This window comes from Orcinus orca, chromosome 10 (assembly GCF_937001465.1).
Source record: "Orcinus orca chromosome 10, mOrcOrc1.1, whole genome shotgun sequence".
NCBI classification, from domain to species: domain Eukaryota; kingdom Metazoa; phylum Chordata; class Mammalia; order Artiodactyla; family Delphinidae; genus Orcinus; species Orcinus orca.
The window spans coordinates 27,417,519-27,438,693 of NC_064568.1; the positions used below are offsets into that span (position 1 = coordinate 27,417,519).

General features: G+C 44.0%; 1 protein-coding gene across 3 annotated transcripts in view; it reads right to left on the reverse strand.

The window, feature by feature from the left end:
* Positions 1 to 21,175, reverse strand: part of PTPRG (protein tyrosine phosphatase receptor type G) — a 731,646-nt gene that overhangs the window by 68,291 nt on the left and 642,180 nt on the right. For 2 of the 3 annotated variants that reach the window (XM_033424736.2, XM_004267970.3), the window contains exon 14: positions 3,630 to 3,716. The exons of the other annotated variant lie outside the window; for it this stretch is intronic. In XM_033424736.2, the coding sequence (XP_033280627.1) occupies positions 3,630 to 3,716 (87 nt within the window). The remainder of the gene's footprint in view (positions 1 to 3,629; positions 3,717 to 21,175) is intronic. 3 annotated transcript variants of the gene reach the window in all.

Below are 21,175 nucleotides of genomic sequence, written 5' to 3' on the forward strand. Positions count from 1 at the left end.
AACAGCCCCAGATTGCAGTACTTTTTAAATACCTGGGACCATCTGGGAAAAAAAAAGTTGATTCAGACATCATACCATCAACCAGGTTAAATTCCAAATGATTTAAGAATTTCACATTAAAATTTGAAGCCATAAAAGTACCTTAAAAAAAGTAACCTCAGAATGGGGAAAGATTTTCTAATGACGACTCAAAACTCAGAAACCAAAGAAGAAATTTATGGATAAATCCAATTATATCAACATGAAAGAAGCAGCATAAACACAGTTAAAAGACAAACCACAAATTAGGAAAAAAAAATCTGCAACCCATATTGCTGACAAGAGAGCGCTCTCTTAAATAGAAAACGACTGACAATGCAAAGGAAGAATGAGCAAAAGATAAAACAATTTACAGAAAAAGGAATACAAATGGCACAGACACATGAAAGATGTTTAGCCTCACTTACAATAACAGAGAACACTTTATTAAAACTACACTAAGACACCATTTTTTTTCACCTATAAGGTTAGCAAAAATGCCGAAGTTTGACAACACCCTGTGCTGGAAAAGCTGTAGGGAAATAGGCAGACTCATGCACTGCGAGTAGAAGCCCACCTTGGTGTCTCCCCAGAGAGAGCAATGTGTCACCATCTATCAAAATTACAAATGCACATAGCTCGTAAAACAGCCAATTTCTTGAATTTATCCTACAAATAGACTCATCCACTTGCAAAATAACATATAAAGTTATTCACCACACTATTGTTTGTCATAACAGAAGACCTGAGAACAACCAAAATGACAGCCACAGGAGACTAGTTAAACAAATCACGACACAACTATACAAAAAAATATCGTGCTTCTGTAAAAAAAGAATGAGAAAACTATATACGCATAGAGAAAAATCACGTGAAAAAAGAAGGTTTATGACAGTGTATGCAGTATTCTCCTCTGTAAAAGGAGATAAGGGGATATAGGTTCAAACACACACATACACACACACACACACACACACACACACACACACAGAGCAACCTTTAAGAATAGACAATTACCTAGTAGTAGTGGTTACCTGTTCATGATGGGGTAGGAAGCAGGGTTTGGTGGGTGGGTGATGGCATGGAGATCTCGGAGTCTATATAATTTTACACTTTTTGACTTTTGACCCATGTCAAGTATTACCTATTCAAAATCCTAAAACATTGAAAAATTTACAACTTTTTTGGAAAAGTAAATACTTGGGTCTGATTTTTATTGCTTTTTCTTCCCCCTTCTGGGGAGATAATCAGCGATCCCTTCTTACAGGCTTGGTCCTGCTTGGTGATTCTGTCCACCCTTGGACTGCACTGACCCTCCCTCCCTCCTGACGTGGGAGAGGAGTGGTTAAGGCCAGTGAGGTTAGACAAAGGGGCCAAGAGGAACAGGGCCCCCCTGTCCCCTGGAAGGCTTCCTATAGAGCAGCAAAGGATGCAACTGGGTCAGGGGGCTCCACAAAAGCTCCTGGGGATAGAGTAGGGGGAGGGGAGGGGAAAGTGGGCTGGCTGGAGGTCTTCAGGACACAGAACCCTCAGGAGGAGTGAGGAATGGCAGGCTCTGGAGGGAGAGAGTATGGCAGGGTAGCCAGCAGAGAAGAGCGGAGACTTGAGAATACGTCTTTACCAGGCCCATATCTTCACCATGGAGAAGTCAGCACAGCACGTGGGGCAGTGAGGAGAGGCGGCATCACTAAGGACTCAGACCACAGGGGTGGCAGTCCCCACTCGGCCACCTGAGCAGGGTGGCCCCGACAAGTAACTTCTCAGAGCCCCGGTTCCCTCATCTTCTAATGGGGTAATAAATTTCACGCACTAAGCATTTTACACCTATTACCTCATTTACTCTTCACAGCCCTGAGACAAGGAACGATTACTAGACCCATTTTCTAGATGAGTCAGTTGAGGCTCAGAGGGCTTCGGGAAGTAACTCAAGGTCACAGAGCCAGGAGGAGGTAGAGCTGCAGTGAGAGCTCACAACTCCCTGAGCCAAGGTCTGTCTTAGTTCCTAATTCTATTAAAAAAAGTAAAGTCAAAGACATGATTCACAAGTAGGTGAATTCTATAAATACTTGTAGTTTCCCAAGATAGTTCTCAACTTCTAGACCTACATAAAACTGTGCTTCCCCCAAGCTTCTGGCACTCAGAAGTACAGAAGATACCAGAGGGACTGAAGTGCTTTATAACAAAACATAGCCTCTCAGGATCTAAAATATATCTCTAACGAGCACACTCCCACATTTGGGGCCAAGTACAAAAATTAGACTTAGTAACAGTCTAACAGTCCACTTGGCTACGGCATCATTTCTGGAAAGGACTTAGAAATTGGAAGAGCATTTATCTTTGTGCCATCCACGAGGTAATGCTGGCTTTTAAAAGTGTTACAGTCAAAACCACATTATATTTATAATGAACTGGGCATAAAAGGTAGGCATTTAATTGATGTTCAAGGTCTCCCTCTTAAGATTAGATCTTTGAATCGAAAGTTTGTACAGAGGCGTTTCTCTTTCAGTTTTTACCCTTGGAGTGTTGAAAATGTGATTCAAAATTGAAGACTTCAATAAGTAAAAAGAGATCATAGAAAGAATAATTACATTACCAGAGTCAGCAGTTACTGCCTTTCTCTAAAAGGCCAAAATTGCACCGTTGACCTTAAAAGAAGATGGATCATAGAATTTCTCATTAATCTCCCATAATTCTTATACTATACCATCTTAGGATAGGTATACGTCTCATAGGTATCCCTGATTATAGTGGGTGGATATCTACAATTTCATCTAATAATCTGATTTACCCACAACCAATGGAGACAAATAATTCCATGTAAAAATTCTAATGTAAATTCAATAAATTGGTTCATTGAAAGTAATAAAGGACTACTCACAACAAAATATTAACTAGTGAATTATCCTAATTGGCCATTTAATATTAAAGTATTAATTACCATATTAAGCAGTTTGCCTAGATAAGCCTTACAAAAGTATTATCAAGGGCTCATGTGTGGTGATTAAAATTACATAATCCCGAATTCTAAAGGTTTATTATAAATCTTGCCAGGACAACAATTTTTTCAAGTATTCAAGCTATCTAGAACTTTTATTTATTTTTTTAAATTTTAGCCTTCTTATGGAAAAACACACGGTGTAACCCCATTTACTTGTTCTTCCCTTCCTAGTCGTCTTCTTTAACTCTTCTACAAATTTAGGTTTCTACAAGGTATTTTTCACTTATAAGGCTAAACGCATGCATAAACGGCTTTGTTTTCAAACTCTCAAACATGCAAACATCTGAAATTTCAGAAAGAAAATGGATGCAACAGACATACAGACACATAAACACAGAACGCACCCCCGTCCTAGAAACAGAAAACATCCCCCCAAGTGGCAAAATCAAGCAAAGCAAGCACGCGCAGGACATAAATTTAGTTGCTACCAGCTACCTGCAAGCTGCACTGGCATTTGCAAGTCATACTTTTGGGAGCTGGGGTAGAACAGGTGAGTTTCAGCACCGTGCTGTCTAGCGGGCTTTAATCCCCATGGCAACAGAACAAAAATCCGGCAAACCAGTCCCGGCCAAAGAGACCCCCCTCCCCCACCTTAAGCTTGACTGCCCCTCACCTGCTCCCCTTCTCTCCTCTCTCCCCAGAAGAAGGCACTTCATGGAAACGTCTGGGAAAGCCCTTGGACTTTATTTTGTTACACCCTCTAAATGGACAAAAAACAAAAGAGAACAGGTGTAGCAGACAATACTTTCAAATGGCCACCAAGAGTTCCACCGATTCCCCCCTCCCACCTGTCACAGACAAACCCCACCATTAGGCCTCACTGGGGGCATGTTCCATAGGGAAAGGTTACACACAATGATATCTGGGGTTGTTAAGGTCTTTTATGCTGAGATAAGAAATGGGAAATGGGAACTGTGTTCTTAAAAAGCTGTCTTTAGGTATTAGAAACCTCTATCACCCCTGGTGTTAATGGAAGGTAAAGATATCACCAACCTTGGCTGCGTGAACACAGCCTGAAGGGGGCTAGTGAACCACAACTCGCCGGGAGGGAGTCCGGGAAAAAGTCTGGAGCTGCCGAAGAGGCAAGAGACCGTTGTTTCGGGGTGCGCGAGGACAGGGGATTCAGAGCACCGCCTAAACGAGCTCTAGAGACGGGCGCGAGCCGCGGCTATCAGCACGGACCCCAGAGACGGGCATGAGATGCTAAGGCTGCTGCTGCCGCCACCAAGATGCCTGTGTGCGAGCACAGGTCACTTATCCACACCTCCCCTCCCGGGAGCCTGTGCAGCCCGCCACAGCCAGGTTTCCGTGATTCAGGGACAACTTCCCCGGGAGAACGCACGGCGCGCCTCAGGCTGGTGCAATGTCACGCCGGCCTCTGCCGCCGCAGGCTCGTCCCACATCCGTACCCCTCCCTCCCCGCGGCCTGAGTGAGCCAGAGCCCCCGAATCAGCGGCTCCTTTAACTCTGTCCTGTCTGAGCGAAGAATAGACGCCCTCGGGCGACCTACACGCAGAGGGGGGGCCAAATCCAAAGCTGAGTCCAGGGAGCTGTGCGAACAAAGAAGAAAAAGGGAAATCTCTCCCAGCAGCCTCAGGAGCAGCGGATTAAATCTCCACAATCAACTTGATGTACCCTGCATCTGTGGAATCCATGAATAGACAACGAATCATCCCAAATTAAGGAGGTGGAGTGTGATTTTCTCTGTATAGTTTTGCTTTTACCATTTGTCCTAGGGTTCTGTCTGTCCTTTTTTTAATTTTTTTTTTTAAGTGTAGTTTTTTAGCACTTGTTATCACTGGTGAATTTGTGTTTTGTTTGGTTGCTCTCTTCTTTCTTTTTTATTACTTTTTAATTTTTTCTTTATTTTTAATAATTTTTTATGTTTCATTTTAATAACTTTATTATTCTCTTTCTTTCTTTGTTTCTTTTTTTCTCCCTTTTCTTCTAAGCCATGTGGCTGACAGAGTCTTGGTGCTCCAGCTGGGTGTCAGGCCTGTGCCTCTGAGGTGGAAGAGCTGAGTTCAGGACACTGGTCCACCTGAGACATCCTGGATCCACATAATATCAAACGGCAAAAGCTCTTCCAGAGATCTCCATCTCAACGCTGAGATCCAGCTCCACTCAACGACCAGCAAGCTACAGTGCTGGATACCCTACGCAAAACAACTAGCAAGACAGGAATACAACCCCACCCATTAGCAGAGAGGCTGCCTAAAATCATAATAAGGTCACAAATACCCCAAAACACACCACAGGACGTGGTCCTGCTCACCACAAAGACAAGATCCAGCCTCATCCACCAGAACACAGGCACCAGTCCCCTCCACCAGGAGGCCTACACAACCCACTGAACCAACCGTAGCCACTGAGGGCAGACACCAAAAACAACGGGAAATATGAATCTGCATCCTGTGAAAAGGAGACCCCAAACACAGTAAGTTAAGCAAAATGAGAAGACACAGAAAGACACAGCAGATGAAGGAGCAAGGTAAAAACTCACCAGACCAAACAAATGAAGAGGAATTAGGCAGTCTACCTGAAAAAGAATTCAGAGTAATGATAGTAAAGGTGATCCAAAATCTTGGAAATAGAATGGAGAAAATACAACAAACGTTTAACAAGGACGTAGAAGAACTAGAGAGCAAACAAACAATGATGAACAACACAATAAATGAAATTAAAAATTCTCTGGAAGGGACCAATAGAAGAATAACTGAGGCAGAAGAATGGATAAGTGACCTGCAAGATAAAATAGTGCAAATAACTACTGTAGAGCAGAATAAAGAAAAAAGAATGAAAAGAATTGAGGACAGTCTCAGAGACCTCTGGTACAACATAAAACTCATCAACATTCAAAATATAGGGGTCCCAGAAGAAGAAGAGAAACAGAAAGGGACTGAGAAACTATTTGAAGAGATTATAGTTGAAAACTTCCCTAACATGGGAAAGGAAAGAGCCACCAAAGTCCAGGAGGCACAGAGAGTCCCATACAGTATAAATCCAAGGAGAAACGTGCCAAGACACATATTAATCAAACTATCAAAAATTAAATACAAACAAAAATATTAAAAGCAGCAAGGGAAAAACAACAAATAACACACAAGGGAATCCCCATAAGGTTAACAGCTGATCTTTCAGCAGAAACTCAGCAAGCCAGAAGGGAGTGGCAGGACATATTTAAAGTGATGAAAGGGAAAAACCTACAACCAAGATTACTCTACCCAGCAAGGATCTCATTCAGATTTGACGGAGAAATCAAAACCTTTACCGACAAGCAAAAGCTAAGAGAATTCAGCACCACCTAACCAGCTTTATAACAAATGCTAAAGGAACCTCTCTAGGCAGGAAACACAAGAGAAGGAAAAGACCTACAATAACAAACCCCAAACAATTAAGAAAATGGTAATAGGAACATACATATCGATAACTACCTTAAAAGTAAATGGATTGAATGTTCCAACCAAAAGACACAGACTGGCTGAATGGATACAAAACAAGACCCGTATATATGCTGTCTATAAGAGACCCACTTCAGACCTAGGGACACATACAGACTGAAAGTGAGGGGATGGAAAAAGATATTCCACGTAAATGGAAATCAAAGGAAAGTTGGAGTACCAATTCTCATATCAGACAAAATAAGACTTTAAAATAAAGACTATTACAAGAGACAAAGAGGACACTACATAATGATCAAGAGATCAATCCAAGAACAAGATATAGCAATTGTAAATATTTATGCACCCAACACTGGAGCACCTCAATACATAAGGCAAATGCTAAAGGCCATAAAAGGGGAAATCAACAGTAACACAATCATAGTAGGGGACTTTAGCACCCCACTTTCGCCAATGGACAGATCATCCAAAATGAAAATAAATAAGGAAACACAAGCTTTAAATGATACATTAAACAAGATGGACTTAATTGATATTTATAGGACATTCCATCCAAAAACAACAGAATACACTTTCTTCTCAAGTGCTCATGGAACAATCTCCAGGATAGATCATATCTTGGGTCAGAAATCAAGCCTTGAGAGATTTAAGAAAATTGAAATCATATCAAGTATCTTTTCTGACCACATGCTATGAGACTAGATATCAATTACAGGAAAAAATCTGTACAAAATACAAACACATGGAGGCTAAACAATACACTACTAAATAACCAAGAGATCACTGAAGAAATCAAACAGGAAATCAAAAAATACCTAGAAACAAATGACAATGAAAACACGATGACCCAAAACCTATGGGATGCAGGAAAAGCAGTTCTAAGAGGGAAGTTTATAGCAATATAATCCTACCTCAAGAAACAAGAAACATCTCAAGTAAACAAGCTAAACGTACACCTAAAGCAATTCTAGAAAGAAGAACACAAAAACCCCAAAGTTAGCAAACGGAAAGAAATCATAAAGATCAAATCAGAAATAAATGAAAAAGAAATGAAGGAAACGATAGCAAAGATCAATAAAACTACAAGCTGCTTCTTTGAGAAGATAAACAAAATTGATAAACCATTAGCCAGACTCATCAAGAAAAAAAGGGAGAAGACTCAAATCAATAGAATTAGAAATGAAAAAGGAGAAGTAACAACTGACACTGCAGAAATACAAAGGATCATGAGAGATTACTACAAGCAACTCTATGCCAACAAAATGGACAACCTGGAAGAAATGGACAAATTCTTAGAAAATCACAACCTTCCGAGACTGAACCAGGAAGAAAGAGAAAGTATAAACAGACCAATCACAAGCACTGAAATTGAGACTGTGATTAAAAATCTTTGAACAAACAAAAGCCCAGGACCAGATGGCTTCACAGGTGAACTTTATCAAACATTTAGAAAAGAGCTAACACCTATCCTTCTCAAACTCTTCCAAAGTATAGCAGAGGGAGGAACACTCCCAAACTCATTCTACGAGGCCACCGTCACCCTGATACCAAAACCAGACAAAGATGTCACAAAGAAAGAAAACCACAGGCCAATATCACTGATGAACATAGATGAAAAAATCTTCAACAAAATACTAGCAAACAGAATCCAACAGCACATTAAAAGGAGCATACACCATGATCAAGTGGGGTTTATCCCAGGAATGCAACGATCCTTCAATATATGCAAATCAATCAATTTGATACACCATATTAACAAACTGAAGGAGAAAAACCATATGATCATCTCAATAGATGCAGAAAAAGCTTCTGACAAAATTCAACACCCATTTATGATAAGACCCCTCCAGAAAGGAGGCATAGAGGGAACTTACCTCAACACAATGAAGGCCATATATGACAAACCCACAGCGAACATCATTCTCAATGGTGGAAAACTGAAAGCATTTCCTCTAAGATCAGGGAGAAGACAAGGTTGTCCACTCTCACCACTATTATTCAACATAGTTTTGGAAGTTTTAGCCACAGCAATCAGAGAAGAAAAAGAAATAAAAGGTTTCCAAATCAGAAAAGAAGAAGTAAAGCTGTCACTGTTTGCAGATGACATGACACTATACAGAGAGAATCCTAAAGATGCTACCAGAAAAATACTAGTGTTAATCAATGAATTTGGTATAGTAGCAGGATACAAAATTAATGCACAGAAATCTCTTGCATTCCTATACACTAATGATGAAAAATCTGAAAGAGAAATTAAGGAAACACTCCCATTTACCATTGCAACGAAAAGAAAAAAATACCTAGGAATAAACCTACCTAAGGAGACAAAAGACCTGTATGCAGAAAACTGTAAGACACTGATGAAAGACATTAAAGATGATACAAACAGATGGAGAGATATACCATGTTCTTGGATTGGAAGAATCAATAATGTGAAAATGAGTCTACTACCCAAAGCAATCTACAGATTCAATGCAGTCCCTATCAAACTACCAATGGCATTTTTCACAGAACTAGAACAAAAAATTGCACAATTTGTATGGAAACACAAAAGACCCCGAAGAGCCAAATCAATCTCGAGAAAGAAAAGCGGAGCTGGAGGAATCAGGCTCCCGGACTTCAGACTATATTACAAAGCTACAGTAATCAAGACAGTATGGTACTGGCACAAAAAGAGAAATATCGATCAATGGAACAGGATAGAAAGCCCAGAGATAAACCCATGCACATATGGTCACCTTATTTTTGATAAAGGAGACAAGAGTATACAATGGAGGAAAGACAGTCTCTGCAATAAGTGGTGCTGGGAAAACTGGACAGCTACATGTAAAAGAATGAAATTAGAACACTCCCTAACACCATCCACAAAAATAAACTCAAAATGGATTAAAGACCTAAATGGAAGGCCAGACACTATAAAACTCTTAGAGGAAAACATAGGCAGAACACTCTATGACATAAATCACAGCAAGATCCTTTTTGACCCACCTCCTAGAGTAATGGAAATAAAAACAAAAATAAATGAATGGGACCTAATGAAACTGAAAAGCTTTTGCAGAGCAAAGGAAACCATAAACAAGACGAAAAGACAACCCTCAGAATGGGAGAAAATATTTGCAAATTAAGCAACTGACAATGGATTAATCTCTAAAATTTACAAGCAGCTCATGCAGCTCCATATCAAAAAAACAAACAACCCAATCCAAAAATGGGTGGAAGACCTACATAGACATTTCTCCAAAGAAGATATACAGATTTCCAAGAAACACATGAAAGGATGCTCAACATCACTAATCATCAGAGAAATGCACATCAAAACTACAATGAGGTATCTCCTCACACCAGTCAGAAAAGCCATCATCAAAAAATCTAGAAACAATAAATGCTGGAGAGGGTGGAGAAAAGGGAACTTGTTGAGCTGTTGGTGGGAATGTAAATTGATACAGCCACTATAGAGAACAGTATGGAGGTTCCTTAAAAAACTAAAAATAGAACTACCATATGACCCAGCAATCCCTCTACTGGGCATATACCCTGAGAAAACATAATTCAAAAAGAGTCGTGTACCATAATGTTCACTGAAGCTCTATTTACAATAGCCAGGACATGGAAGCAACCTAAGTGTCCATCAACAGATGAATGGATAAAGAAGATGTGGCACATATATACAATGGAATATTACTCAGCCATAAAAAGAAACGAAATTGAGTTATTTGTAGTGAGGTGGTTGCACCTAGAGTCTGTCATACAGAGTGAAGTCAGAAATAGAAAAACAAATACCGTATGCTAACACATATATATGGAATCTAAAAAAAAAAAAAAGGTCTGAAGAACCTAGGGGCAGGACAGGAATAAAGACGCAGATGTAAAGAATGGACTGTAGGACATGGGGAGGGGGAAGGGTAAGCTGGGATAAAGTGAGAGAGTGGCATGGACATATATACACTACTAAATGTAAAACAGATAGCTAGTGGGAAGCAGCCACATAGCAGAGGAAGATCAGCTCGGTGCTCTGTGACCACCTAGAGGGTTGGGATATGGAGGGTGGGAGGGAGACACAAGAGGGAGGAGATATGGGGATATATGTATATGTATAGCTGATTCACTTTGTTATCAAGCAGAAACTAACACACCATTGTAAAGCAATTATACTCCAATAAAGATGTTAAAAAAAATTAAAAAAAGATATCACCAACCCAAGAATGACCTCTGGTCCTTCCACTTTTGACAAGCTCCCCTGCAAACAGGATGGCTTAAAATACCATTGGAATAAATAGAACTTGGGAGGAATCTATTTGGTACCGTTTGAACCTCCCTTCTGCCACAAATTTCTCTGAATTCGGTGCTGTTAGACCAATCCGGGGTTTTGCCTTTTCCCCATGCGTGCCTCTCATCTCTGGAGAAACACTTTCCTGATTCACAATACAGATGGTGGAACAGTACGAGGGCTCCTCAGATAGGGTGGAGGTAGCAGTTGGCAAGTTATTACCAAATATAAAGTCTGATATTTCGTTTCCCCTTAAAACTTAAATGACCTGAGAATTGGAGACTTGGCTCTAGCATTTGAAAGATGCACTTCTGTCATACTGGAAAATGTTCATTTAATTATATTTAATCCCCAAACCACCTGGGCTATAGCATTTCACACTGAAAGGATTCCTATTCTTTCCAAACTCCACTGATAGAACAGTAAAGATTAACTCCGATATAGGAAGGTTCTCTTTTTTAGAAGTTCTAATGAATCCCATGCAGAACTCTGAATTCAAGTTATGTGATTTCAAAGAACATTTGTTAACTTCTGATTTACTTGGTGGTTTTCTACTTAGGAAGAGACATCCTCTAATTCTCAACTATTAGGTTTTTTTTCTCCCTTAATACAAGCTTTCATTTATTTTGTTAATTATTAGACTCCAAGTTGGGTAAAAGTGCTTGGCGCAGAAACCAAATTAGGGAGGAATCAAAACTTGGGAAAATGATTAAAAAGTGTCGGGGTGAGGAAGGGAAGGGGAGGGTGCTGTAATTCAGAACTTCTTGTCTCCCTCTATTGAGTACATTCTGCAACTACAACAACTGTCCTCAAAACCACGCACATACTCAGTGCGGCTACCAACATTAATCCGAGGAAATCACGAGTGTGTGGAGTGTTTTTGCAAATTTTCATAAGAACTTGAAATTTGCAGCTTCCTAAAATATTTAGACTTCCTCTCAACCCTTAGCCCTACTCTGAATTCTGCCAGACTCACTCGGGAATTTTGGAGCGGAGCCGGCTATCTCCGCAGTTTCTCCTCACACACAATCACAGGCGCTTCAAACTACCACCCTGTAAACTGACAACACTCCGCTGAGAAGCAAATGCCATAAAACTAACATCCTGAATAATCGAGGGGGCTACCTGAGCAACCCGACAGGACAGACCCGATCAGCCCTGGGAGAGAGGACACTTAATTCAGAGAAATCCAAAGAAAGGGGTTGGTTATGTAGCAGAGACTGAACATTATAAGGAGTTTCCCTTTTCCTGAAAAGCCAGCTTGGCTGAAAAATGTATCCATTCACTTCTCAACAGAGTGCATCCTGTCTTTTAAGTATCATAGTGTTTAAATGGCAACCTTTAGTGGTGAATCTCTCCCTGCTTTTGTCTAAATGACTACACGTTCCCTGGTTCTAAGAGCTTCAACTGGCATCTCAGGGCCAACTAGACAGCAGGGGGCCGGTTACTATAACAACGGATGGTTCTCTGAATTCTGAAAGGCCCCTGAGTAGCCATTTGGGAAACAGTTATTGAGCAAAAGTTGCCTAGGATCGCCCACGTGACCCAGATCTCCCTGCACAGAGCTGCCCAGAGAAAAAAAAAATAGCTGCCCATCTTCAGGAACAGCTGCGGTCTCTAGAGGCTCCCTACCCCCATGCTTTTAGCATCTCAGAGCAAGACACCACCATGTCATCAGAAACTCAACCCTCTGTTTCGGCATCATGAAATGTGCATTCTTCTCCCCACTGGCTCCACACGTTGTCAGGCTTTGCTGAGCTGGATTGTAACAGTTATTCCTAATGATTAAAAAAAAAAAAACTTCTTGAACTATACCTACAGGTACAGGTTCCCCAGAGAGATGAGTGACACGGGCAGTTTACCAGTTTATAAAAGAAAGAATGATGCCCAGAATACAGGTGGCCCCGTGAGTGGTCTGTTTACAGAAAAGATAAAGGTGATCACACAAAGCCACCAAAAAGTACGACTGGGAAGCTTGGCTTTTTCTAGACTTGAATTGCATGTAAACCCATCTTTTGATTCTCATGCCCTCCCTCACAAGAGATACAGAAAAGCAGCTTGGTCTGACCCAATGCCTGTGTATGTGCCCCAAATCCCCTCAGAAAGAATCTGAGCCTGCCCACAAAAGTGGACTTTATTTTGCATAGAAGAATGCACATTTAAGTGAAGGGCAGAGATGGGCAGACTGGCGAGCAGGGGACCACAGTTGGCTCTGTGCAGCCTACTAGTGCCATGAGGGGATGTGAGAACAGTGATGTCGATCTCCCTGTTTATCACAAGAACCCAGACAGCTGGGGTTTTAAGCAAAATCTTCCTATTTTCAAAATAATTCAGATTTTAAAAAACAAGATGTCAGGACTTCCCTGGCGGTCCAGCGGTTAAGATTCCACGCTTCCACTACAGGGGGCACGGGTTCGATCCCTGGTAGGGGAACTAAGATCCTGTGTGCTGCACGGCACAGCCAAAAAAGGAAGGAAGGAAGGAAGGAAGGGAGGGAGGGAGGGAGGGAGGGAATGTTTAAAAAAAACCAAAAAAACAAGAAGTCAGCTACATAAAACAGACCTGGAGGCCGCCAGTTTTTGACCTCTATTTGGGATAACCTTTGTTTACCTGCTCATCTCCTCCATTAACCTACACGCTCCTTGAGACAGGAATTCCGTCTCCTCGCAGCATCTCCAGTGCCCAACACAAACTAGATGCTTGAGAAATGTCTTTGAATGAACACATGAAGGAAGGAATACACAAGCCAGCTGTGAAGGGTCTTAGGTCAACAAAACAAAACAAAGCCCTAGGTGTGAATACAGCTGACTCTTGAACAACGTGGGGGTTAGGGTGTCGACCTTTGCACAGTCGAAAATCTGCATGTAATGTAGTTGGCCCTCCATATCCACAGTTCCTCCACATCTGTGAGGCCATGGATTCCCAAACACAGGTCGTATAGTACTGCAGTGCTGACTACTGAAAAAAAATCCGAGTATAAGTCAACCCCTGAAGTTCAAAGATGCGTTGTTCAGAGGTCAAGTGTACTTCCCAGACATACTAGCCTGTGATCCTGGGCAAGTCCCCGCTTCCAGACACTGTCTTCTCCCTTGGAAGAAGGTGATGCAGTCCCCACCACCTTGGCCACCACCCACGGCTGCTGTGAGGATTAAGTCATGTCATGTTTGCTTCATGTTAATTCACCATTATTGACTGTCGTGATTGACAATGTTTCCCCCTTGCTATCTGTCCACAGTCACGTGCATGGGAAGGATCACTGCTATTACACCATCTCCTTTGTGACTTTCCTGGGGTGGAGGGGGGAGGGCAAACATCTAAACCAAATCCAGTCATCAGAGAGCACGCACGGAAGCGCCCGCTGCTACAGCAGATGGGCGCAGAGCGTGTGCCCGGCTCACAGCAGCTCTGAGTGTCACGGCTGCTACCGTGGAATCCAGGAGGGATGCGAGCTCCGCTGGGCACACGTGGGCTGCCATTCCTCCATCAGGAAGGGTGTTAGCGCCTGCCCACACTTGACCTGACACGTATCTGTTTGTCTACCAGAGGCTCCGTTATGCCAACTCAAAACCCACACTCATTTGTGGTTTGTGTCCCTTCCTATTTACTACGCTGTCTCCCCCGAACATCCAGGGAAGAGAAAAATTGCAGTGTCAACACAATGCACTTGATTTCATGAACAGCATTCTTAATGAGGAGGCACCAACAGAGGGCAAAATTTCTGAACATCTAAAGATGAGAGTAAAAGAGAGACCTTCTTCTATCTGCCTATGAAGCTAAACTGGTGTTGACTGATTTACCACGGAATTTACAGACGGCTCAGTCATGGGCTGAAGAGGGATGTGAATTTCTCAGATCAGAAAGTGAAATCCTTCTAATACCAAACTGCAACAAACCTGGGTTAGATGTTACAATTCCCACTTTGAGTTTCCATTTTCTGTTCCAGAGTCTGTGTAGTTAGCTCAGCCCTATCTGAGTGTGAGAAGAAAAGCTGTTTTATACTTCTGGAAAGTTCTTTCCCAAGCTAGAATTACGGTCAATAAGATGCTGAATTTGTCATCAAGGTACGATAGCACTGATTAGCTGGAACTAAGAACAGAACAGACAGGTGATATTATTCAACATCAAAATCTATTTGGCTTCTAAAACACTTGAAAATACATATAGTTGGTCCTCAAGTTTTCTCCTTTGTGTTTTTGGCAAATCCAAAACATAGGATCTTTTCAACACACAAACACGTGCTATAAAAACAGGCTGTGGAAGGAAGTAAATGCCTCCAGACAAGCTATTCCCCGTCTAGGCAAAACAATGTAATGACTGACACAGTGGGCAATGAAGTCAGAGCGGCTGGGTTCAAATCCAGGATCCACCAAAGATTAACACTGTGACTTATGATTTTACCAAGCCTCAGTTTTCTGATCTGCAAAATGGATGTAATAATTCCAAGGATTCGAATGTTAATCCGCTTAGCACATGTGTATTATGGTGACTACTCAAGAAGAGATTCTTGGCTGTTCAGGCCTTAAGATATATGAAGCCATGTCAGGGTAAGACTTTCTTTGCTCATCAGAGAGAGAAGAGCTACCTTCAAAGCAATTTTCCTCAAGAGTACAGGAAAAAAAAGAATTAAAAATATCTTCACAATACTGACAATTCGAAGTGGACGCTCCTGTCTCGCTCACAGTTGCTAAGGTATTCTATGGAACAAGTTAATAAATGAACAAGTTGCATGCCCCAGCATACGGACTGGACACCCTGCATAGAGCTCTTTTCCCAGCATCAACCTCAAATTATGAAAATCGCGAAGAAACCTTCTCCAAAATTTCCTCTTCTGAGTGGCAGCAGCTGTGCTGCTCCAAGTCTTTTTCAAGAACGTCAGCACATTAATGCCATATAACAGCTTGTCTTGGTAAGACGGGGGGCTGGAGCTCTTGGAACGGCCTTTCTGACTGTAGTCATTCAAAAGGTGCGTTTTGTTACCATCTTCGGGAACAGGGCCAAAATGGCACACTTGAAAAAGTACTGAATTGATTTCTTCTCCCTCATTTCAACTGAAACGATTACAGCTCTGCACCGTCGCATGCTGGTATGGGTTACACTGTTTAAAAGGCACACACAGGGCACCACTTATAAAAGGAGGCAAGTGGTAAGTGCTCATTGATTTTTCCTTGATTTTATCTTTATCAGCTGTCCCACCGCCCTGACCCTGGTGCCAAAACGCCCTGCATGTTTTACAGCACCTTCTGCATTGTTACAGATTTTACTACATCTCTTCAAGGCAGACCCTTGCGAGGAGACTCGGAGAGAGACCTTACCTGGAACATCTCAGCCAACCGTATTTCAAAATAAACTTCTCCCACAAACTCATGTTGCTGCCTGTAAAAATGCTGCTCAGATAGCTCCCTAAAGGACTTCTGTATATCTTCCAGTTGACCAGAAATATACGAGGTCTCTACCTATATTTTTTAGTTTTGGCCAAATGTGATGTAATGAGACTAACAATTGGCCTCCAAAGAGGTCCCTTTCAGGAAACATACTCTTAACCCAAGGAGGCCAAAGGGCCTAAATATTTAAGGATACTTCTGGCTGTGCTCCATGAATATCAGTGCGCTCCCCAACTTATCGTGTGTCCTTGGGGCTGAGGGGCCATCTGTGGCCAATGCGGAGCAAACAGGAGTGGAGGATTACACTCCCGGGCCGTGCAGTTGAAAGCTAGGTGCCTCGTCGATTTTTCTATCAATTTTTTCTCCACCCCAGGTGGGAAAGGGCTGCCCAACCCCCCTCAGACTTCACACGGTGAGGACTCAGCTTCGTGTGGTTACGCCACTGGGTGGCGGGGGTGGGGTGGGGTGGGGGTATCTCCTGCAGCAGCTCCAGCAGCTGATTCCAGCACTGCCCAGGCTGACCACCCTGCCTCAGTGTTGTTTCGGAAGGGACAGGGCCGTGGGGGGGCTCACATCTTTAGTTACTTAGGGTGAGCTCCTCTGGAATTGTCTCCAAGCCCATTAAGAGTATCACCCAAACCAATCATTAGCTTTATGGTCGCCCTTCCCCTTTTTTTTTTTTTTTTGCAATACGCGGGCCTCTCACTGTTGTGGCCGCTCCCGTTGCGGAGCACAGGCTCCGGACGCACAGGCTCAGCGGCCACGGCTCACGGGCCCAGCCTCTCCGCGGCATATGGGATCTCCCTGGACCGGGGCACGAACCCATGTCCCCTGCATCGGCAGGCGGACTCTCAACCACTGCGCCACCAGGGAAGCCCCGCACTTCCCTTTTTTGGCCCAAAGTGGTTCTGCTCGGTAGGTTCACCTACATTTCTACTATCCTTAGCTCCCAACAGGCAACTTTCAGCTATTTCTAGGATAAGTACTTTGCACAACTGAGATCACGCAAAAGAAGGAATTCTAGAAGGAAATTCCGAAAGTTACTTTCAAGCCATGTGTTAAGCAGTGAACACATAATTGGGAATTGTGTGCAGTCCTACGATATGATTACATGTCCGGGACAGCATCTGTTTAGATCTGTAAACCTGATTTTCTTTACTCGAGAACAATGACTTCTCCTTAGGCACAGCAGGACCCAGAATTGAATTTGTATTTTTCTCTACAGTCAGGGATCCGATATTCACCGTCTGCCGGGCACTGGAATGAACATTTCCTGGTGCCCAGACCTAATCCTCACATGAACTCACTGGCACATTTCTTAACTCTATTTTGCAGAGGAGGACGCTGAAGGTGATGGAGGAGTCTTGTCTAAGGTAGTGTTTCTCCCCCTTTTTTTCATAGGCACCTCCCCTAAGGGGCCTTTATAGACTTTTTTTTCCTAATCACACCCTCCCAATGAAATTTTAATATCAATGACAAACTGCATATCTGTGTATGTACTAGATACGTGTGTGTGTGTGTGTGTGTGTGTGTGTGTGTGTGTGTGTGTGTGTATCTGTGCTTGATATACAAAAAGTTTTTTCACCTTCCCCAAACCCATTTTCACCGCTTTGGGGATGATCACATTCCCGTTAGAAATATATGCTCTAAGGCGACCCACACGGTGAGGGACCGGTAATGCCTGGCCCCAAATCCAGGCTGCCTGACTCTGGCCCGTGTTCATACTTCACTTCCCAGTGTTTGCCGCTTTTCGTCTTGCCCTCTCGCAGCTTTGGCCCTTCATACGTTTCCATCACTCTCAGGATATGACAGTGGCATCGGGGCCTTCGTGATCGGGCCCCTCCTGTCCTCATGCTTTGTTTCAGCAACACTGAACCACAGGTGCCTGCTTACGAGAGGCCGGGTTCTCTCTCTCCAGCGCCACACCTCCTTCTCTGGCTGGGGACCACTGTGCTTCAAGGCCCAGCTCATGCCTCAGCTCCCCCAGGGAGCCTCGTCTGACTCCACCCCGCCCCCCGGCCTGCTGCAAGTCCTGCCTGTGTGCTGTCACGGCAACTTGGGCTCACTGCTGTCCGTACACTCGCCGTAGTCTTTGTTTACCTGACTGCGTCGCCCAGGGGACCGTGAGGGCCTTGAGGGAAGGGCCATGAACCCTAAATCACCAGGCCCAGCACAGCGTGTGGCAGGAACTCCACAAGCGCTTGCCGAATGGGAGCTGCAAGGGGCTCCAACGCCCACAGAAGAGTAAAATAGCTTTATTATTCCATAGCAGAACCCCGAGCTGAACCTTCTAAACTCCTGCATGCACTCTTTAATAATCCTGCACTTGAGATAGGATTGAAAGCACCCCTCATTTTTCCCGGGCATGACACACACACGTGTGACACCAGAGTCCCAGTGAGAACCCCAGGCTGGCCGCGCTGAGCTCACACACCTGCTTTGTTTCTTTCTGGCTATTTACACGCGTATTTGCCCTGCTATCCAAGTCTGAATTCTCTTTACTTAGTGCAAATCCCTCCCCTCCTTGATTCCGATTTCTCAGCTTTTGGAGGGGCACTGCCCTCTTCTGTCTGCCTAGCACCTGCATCCAGTCGCCTCTCTGGGTCTTGACGGTCCTTTGGGGAACCACCCCTTGTCCACCTTCAATGCATGTGGTTTCGAGGGCAACGTCCTCATTTCTGGGCTACAGAGTTAAATGTAAGACCCAGGCCTGACAAGTCTTCATCTCTGCTGGCTGCCAGAGGGCTCTGGGGACGGGCAAATACCCCGAGTCAGTCCTAAGACATGCCACCTTGGGGTTTAACTGGCACTACTGGAGGAGAGCAATTCCCTTTCCACTGGGATGGGGGGATGTAAGTCCAACATGGGCCAGAGGCCACCATGTGGAAACAGTCAGAGGGCCTTCCCAAGAGAAAAGACCAGACAGACAGAGAAAGTGCAGATCCCAGAGACAGAGGGAGAGAGAACGAGGCTCACAGCACATGCCGAGCCCCGTTTTCCTTGTTCTGTCTTTCCAAAAGAGCTGGGCCTGATGCTCCGGAACATCCAACGTCACGAATCAACCAGCTCTTTCTTTCCTGTGCTTAAGGCAGTTTGGAAGAGGTCTCTCTCTGTCAGCAGTAACAGAAATGGTTCTGACCAGTAGTGGATGAGAACAATGCACACTCCTGCGCCCACGGCAGGCATTTCAACAAATATTGGTTCCCTTTCCCTTCCCTGGTCAAAGAAAGCAGCCGAGCCTAACGGTAAGGCACTGGCACAACAGGCCCACGGACCCCAAGTCCACGTGACTCAGAGCTGAACGTCCATCATGCTCCGCCTCCACAGGACTCAGTGTAGTACCAGGTACGTATCTCAGGGGTTCAAAAAGTTCATGGATTCTAGATTGAAGACATCTTGTGTTCAAAACCAGGGCCCACCACTTCCTGCAGAACCCTTCACGAGTCACGTGCCCCACCCCGAGCTTCTGCCCCTTACTTTTAATATGGGGATGGGAACATACAAACGTGTCATAAGGATCCCAGGAGATGGGGCCTGGCGAGAGCTTGGCACAGCAGCTGGTGCTCAAAAAGGACTCTGTGAACATCAGCAAACACCCACATCGTGCAAGGGACGCTAGTGGAGAAACAATTCAGAGTCCTCGGCTTTCACTTCCAACGGTTTCATGAACCCGTGCAATCGCAGTGAAAAGAGCCCTATATTTTTGATTCAGACTCACTGAGTTTGTCAAAAATATAAACAGTGTGAATTTCTAATGGGAAAAAACACCTTGAATGTAAGGGTCTTGAAAGCTTTCTTTATGACATTACACAGCCCCTTCCTGTAAGCAGCTTGCCCTCAACATGTCTGCTTGGCCAAACGTCCACGGTCTGCTTTGGCCAGAGTGATCCATTCTCAGGTAGGCAGAGAGCCAAGGTGGGCCAACCAGAAACAACCCTGAGGTTTTTGCTAGAACTATTTGGAACAGGAACTTTTCCACACTGGGGTTGCTAGGGTTACCCAGCCAGGGGCAGCTGTGGGTTCTCTGTGCTCCTTTGTGGGGAGAGTCTGCAACTAAAACCACACGGCACCAAAAGGAGCCAAGAGGAGGGCAGGCAGACCTTTCGTTCCCTCTCTGTGCTCAGTTCAACCCGTGTTTGGCAGCCTCCCACTTACTAACAGGCTCCAGACAACTGTTTGTTTGCAAACCACTGTCCTGGAGAAAGGACGGCATGGAGGTGAGCCTAGTGTTTCCAGGCTCTCCCTGAAACACAATATAACCCATCATCTAGCTGGTCTGTAGCACTAACGCGGCTACAGTTAGACGCCTGGGGGAGCCTCAGATGAACCCTTCCTTCTTCTCTTGTTCTTTCCAACTGAAAACAGACCTAGGGACACAGGCCAATCTGTCAGCAGATTCTGTTGATCCCACCTTCAGAACGTATCTATATCCAATCAGTTCTACAACCTGCACTGCTGCCCTCATGGGAGACACCATCACTCCTTCTGGGACCAGTTCAGTAGTCTTCTACCTGGTCTCTCTGCTTCTGCCCCTTGCTCCTCTGCAGTGGTCTTTGCAGCACAGTCAAGTAATCCTGAAGTTAGATCACAACACTTCTCTACCAAACAGTACTTCTCTTAGGGTCAAAGGCAATGTGTTTACGATGGCCCACAAAGCAGTCCCTGACCCAACTCCCTTCCATCCTGTTTCTTCCTGATACCCTCTCCTACCACTCTCTCCCATTCTCACCTGCTCCAGCCACACCTCTTGGCCATTCCTGGAACATATGAGGCGCACTCCTGCCTCAGGGCCTTTGCACATGCTGTTTCCTCTGCCTGGAACATGCCCCAGATGGAGCCCATTTGACTCCTTCCTCCTTTAGGTCTTTGGACAAATACCACTCGCCAGGCAGGCCTTCCTTAACCACTCTGACCGCTCACCGCTAAGCCTCAGCATCCCCCCTCTGCTTTCCAGATTTAGTTTTCTCCATTATACACTTACCGCCACCTCGTTTGCTTTATTTATTGCCTGTCTCCCCCACTAAGATGTAAGCTCCATGAGAGAAGAGTGTCTGGCACACCATAGGGGCTCAAAATTCATCAAATGAATGGAAAGAAGGGAGGGAGGGAG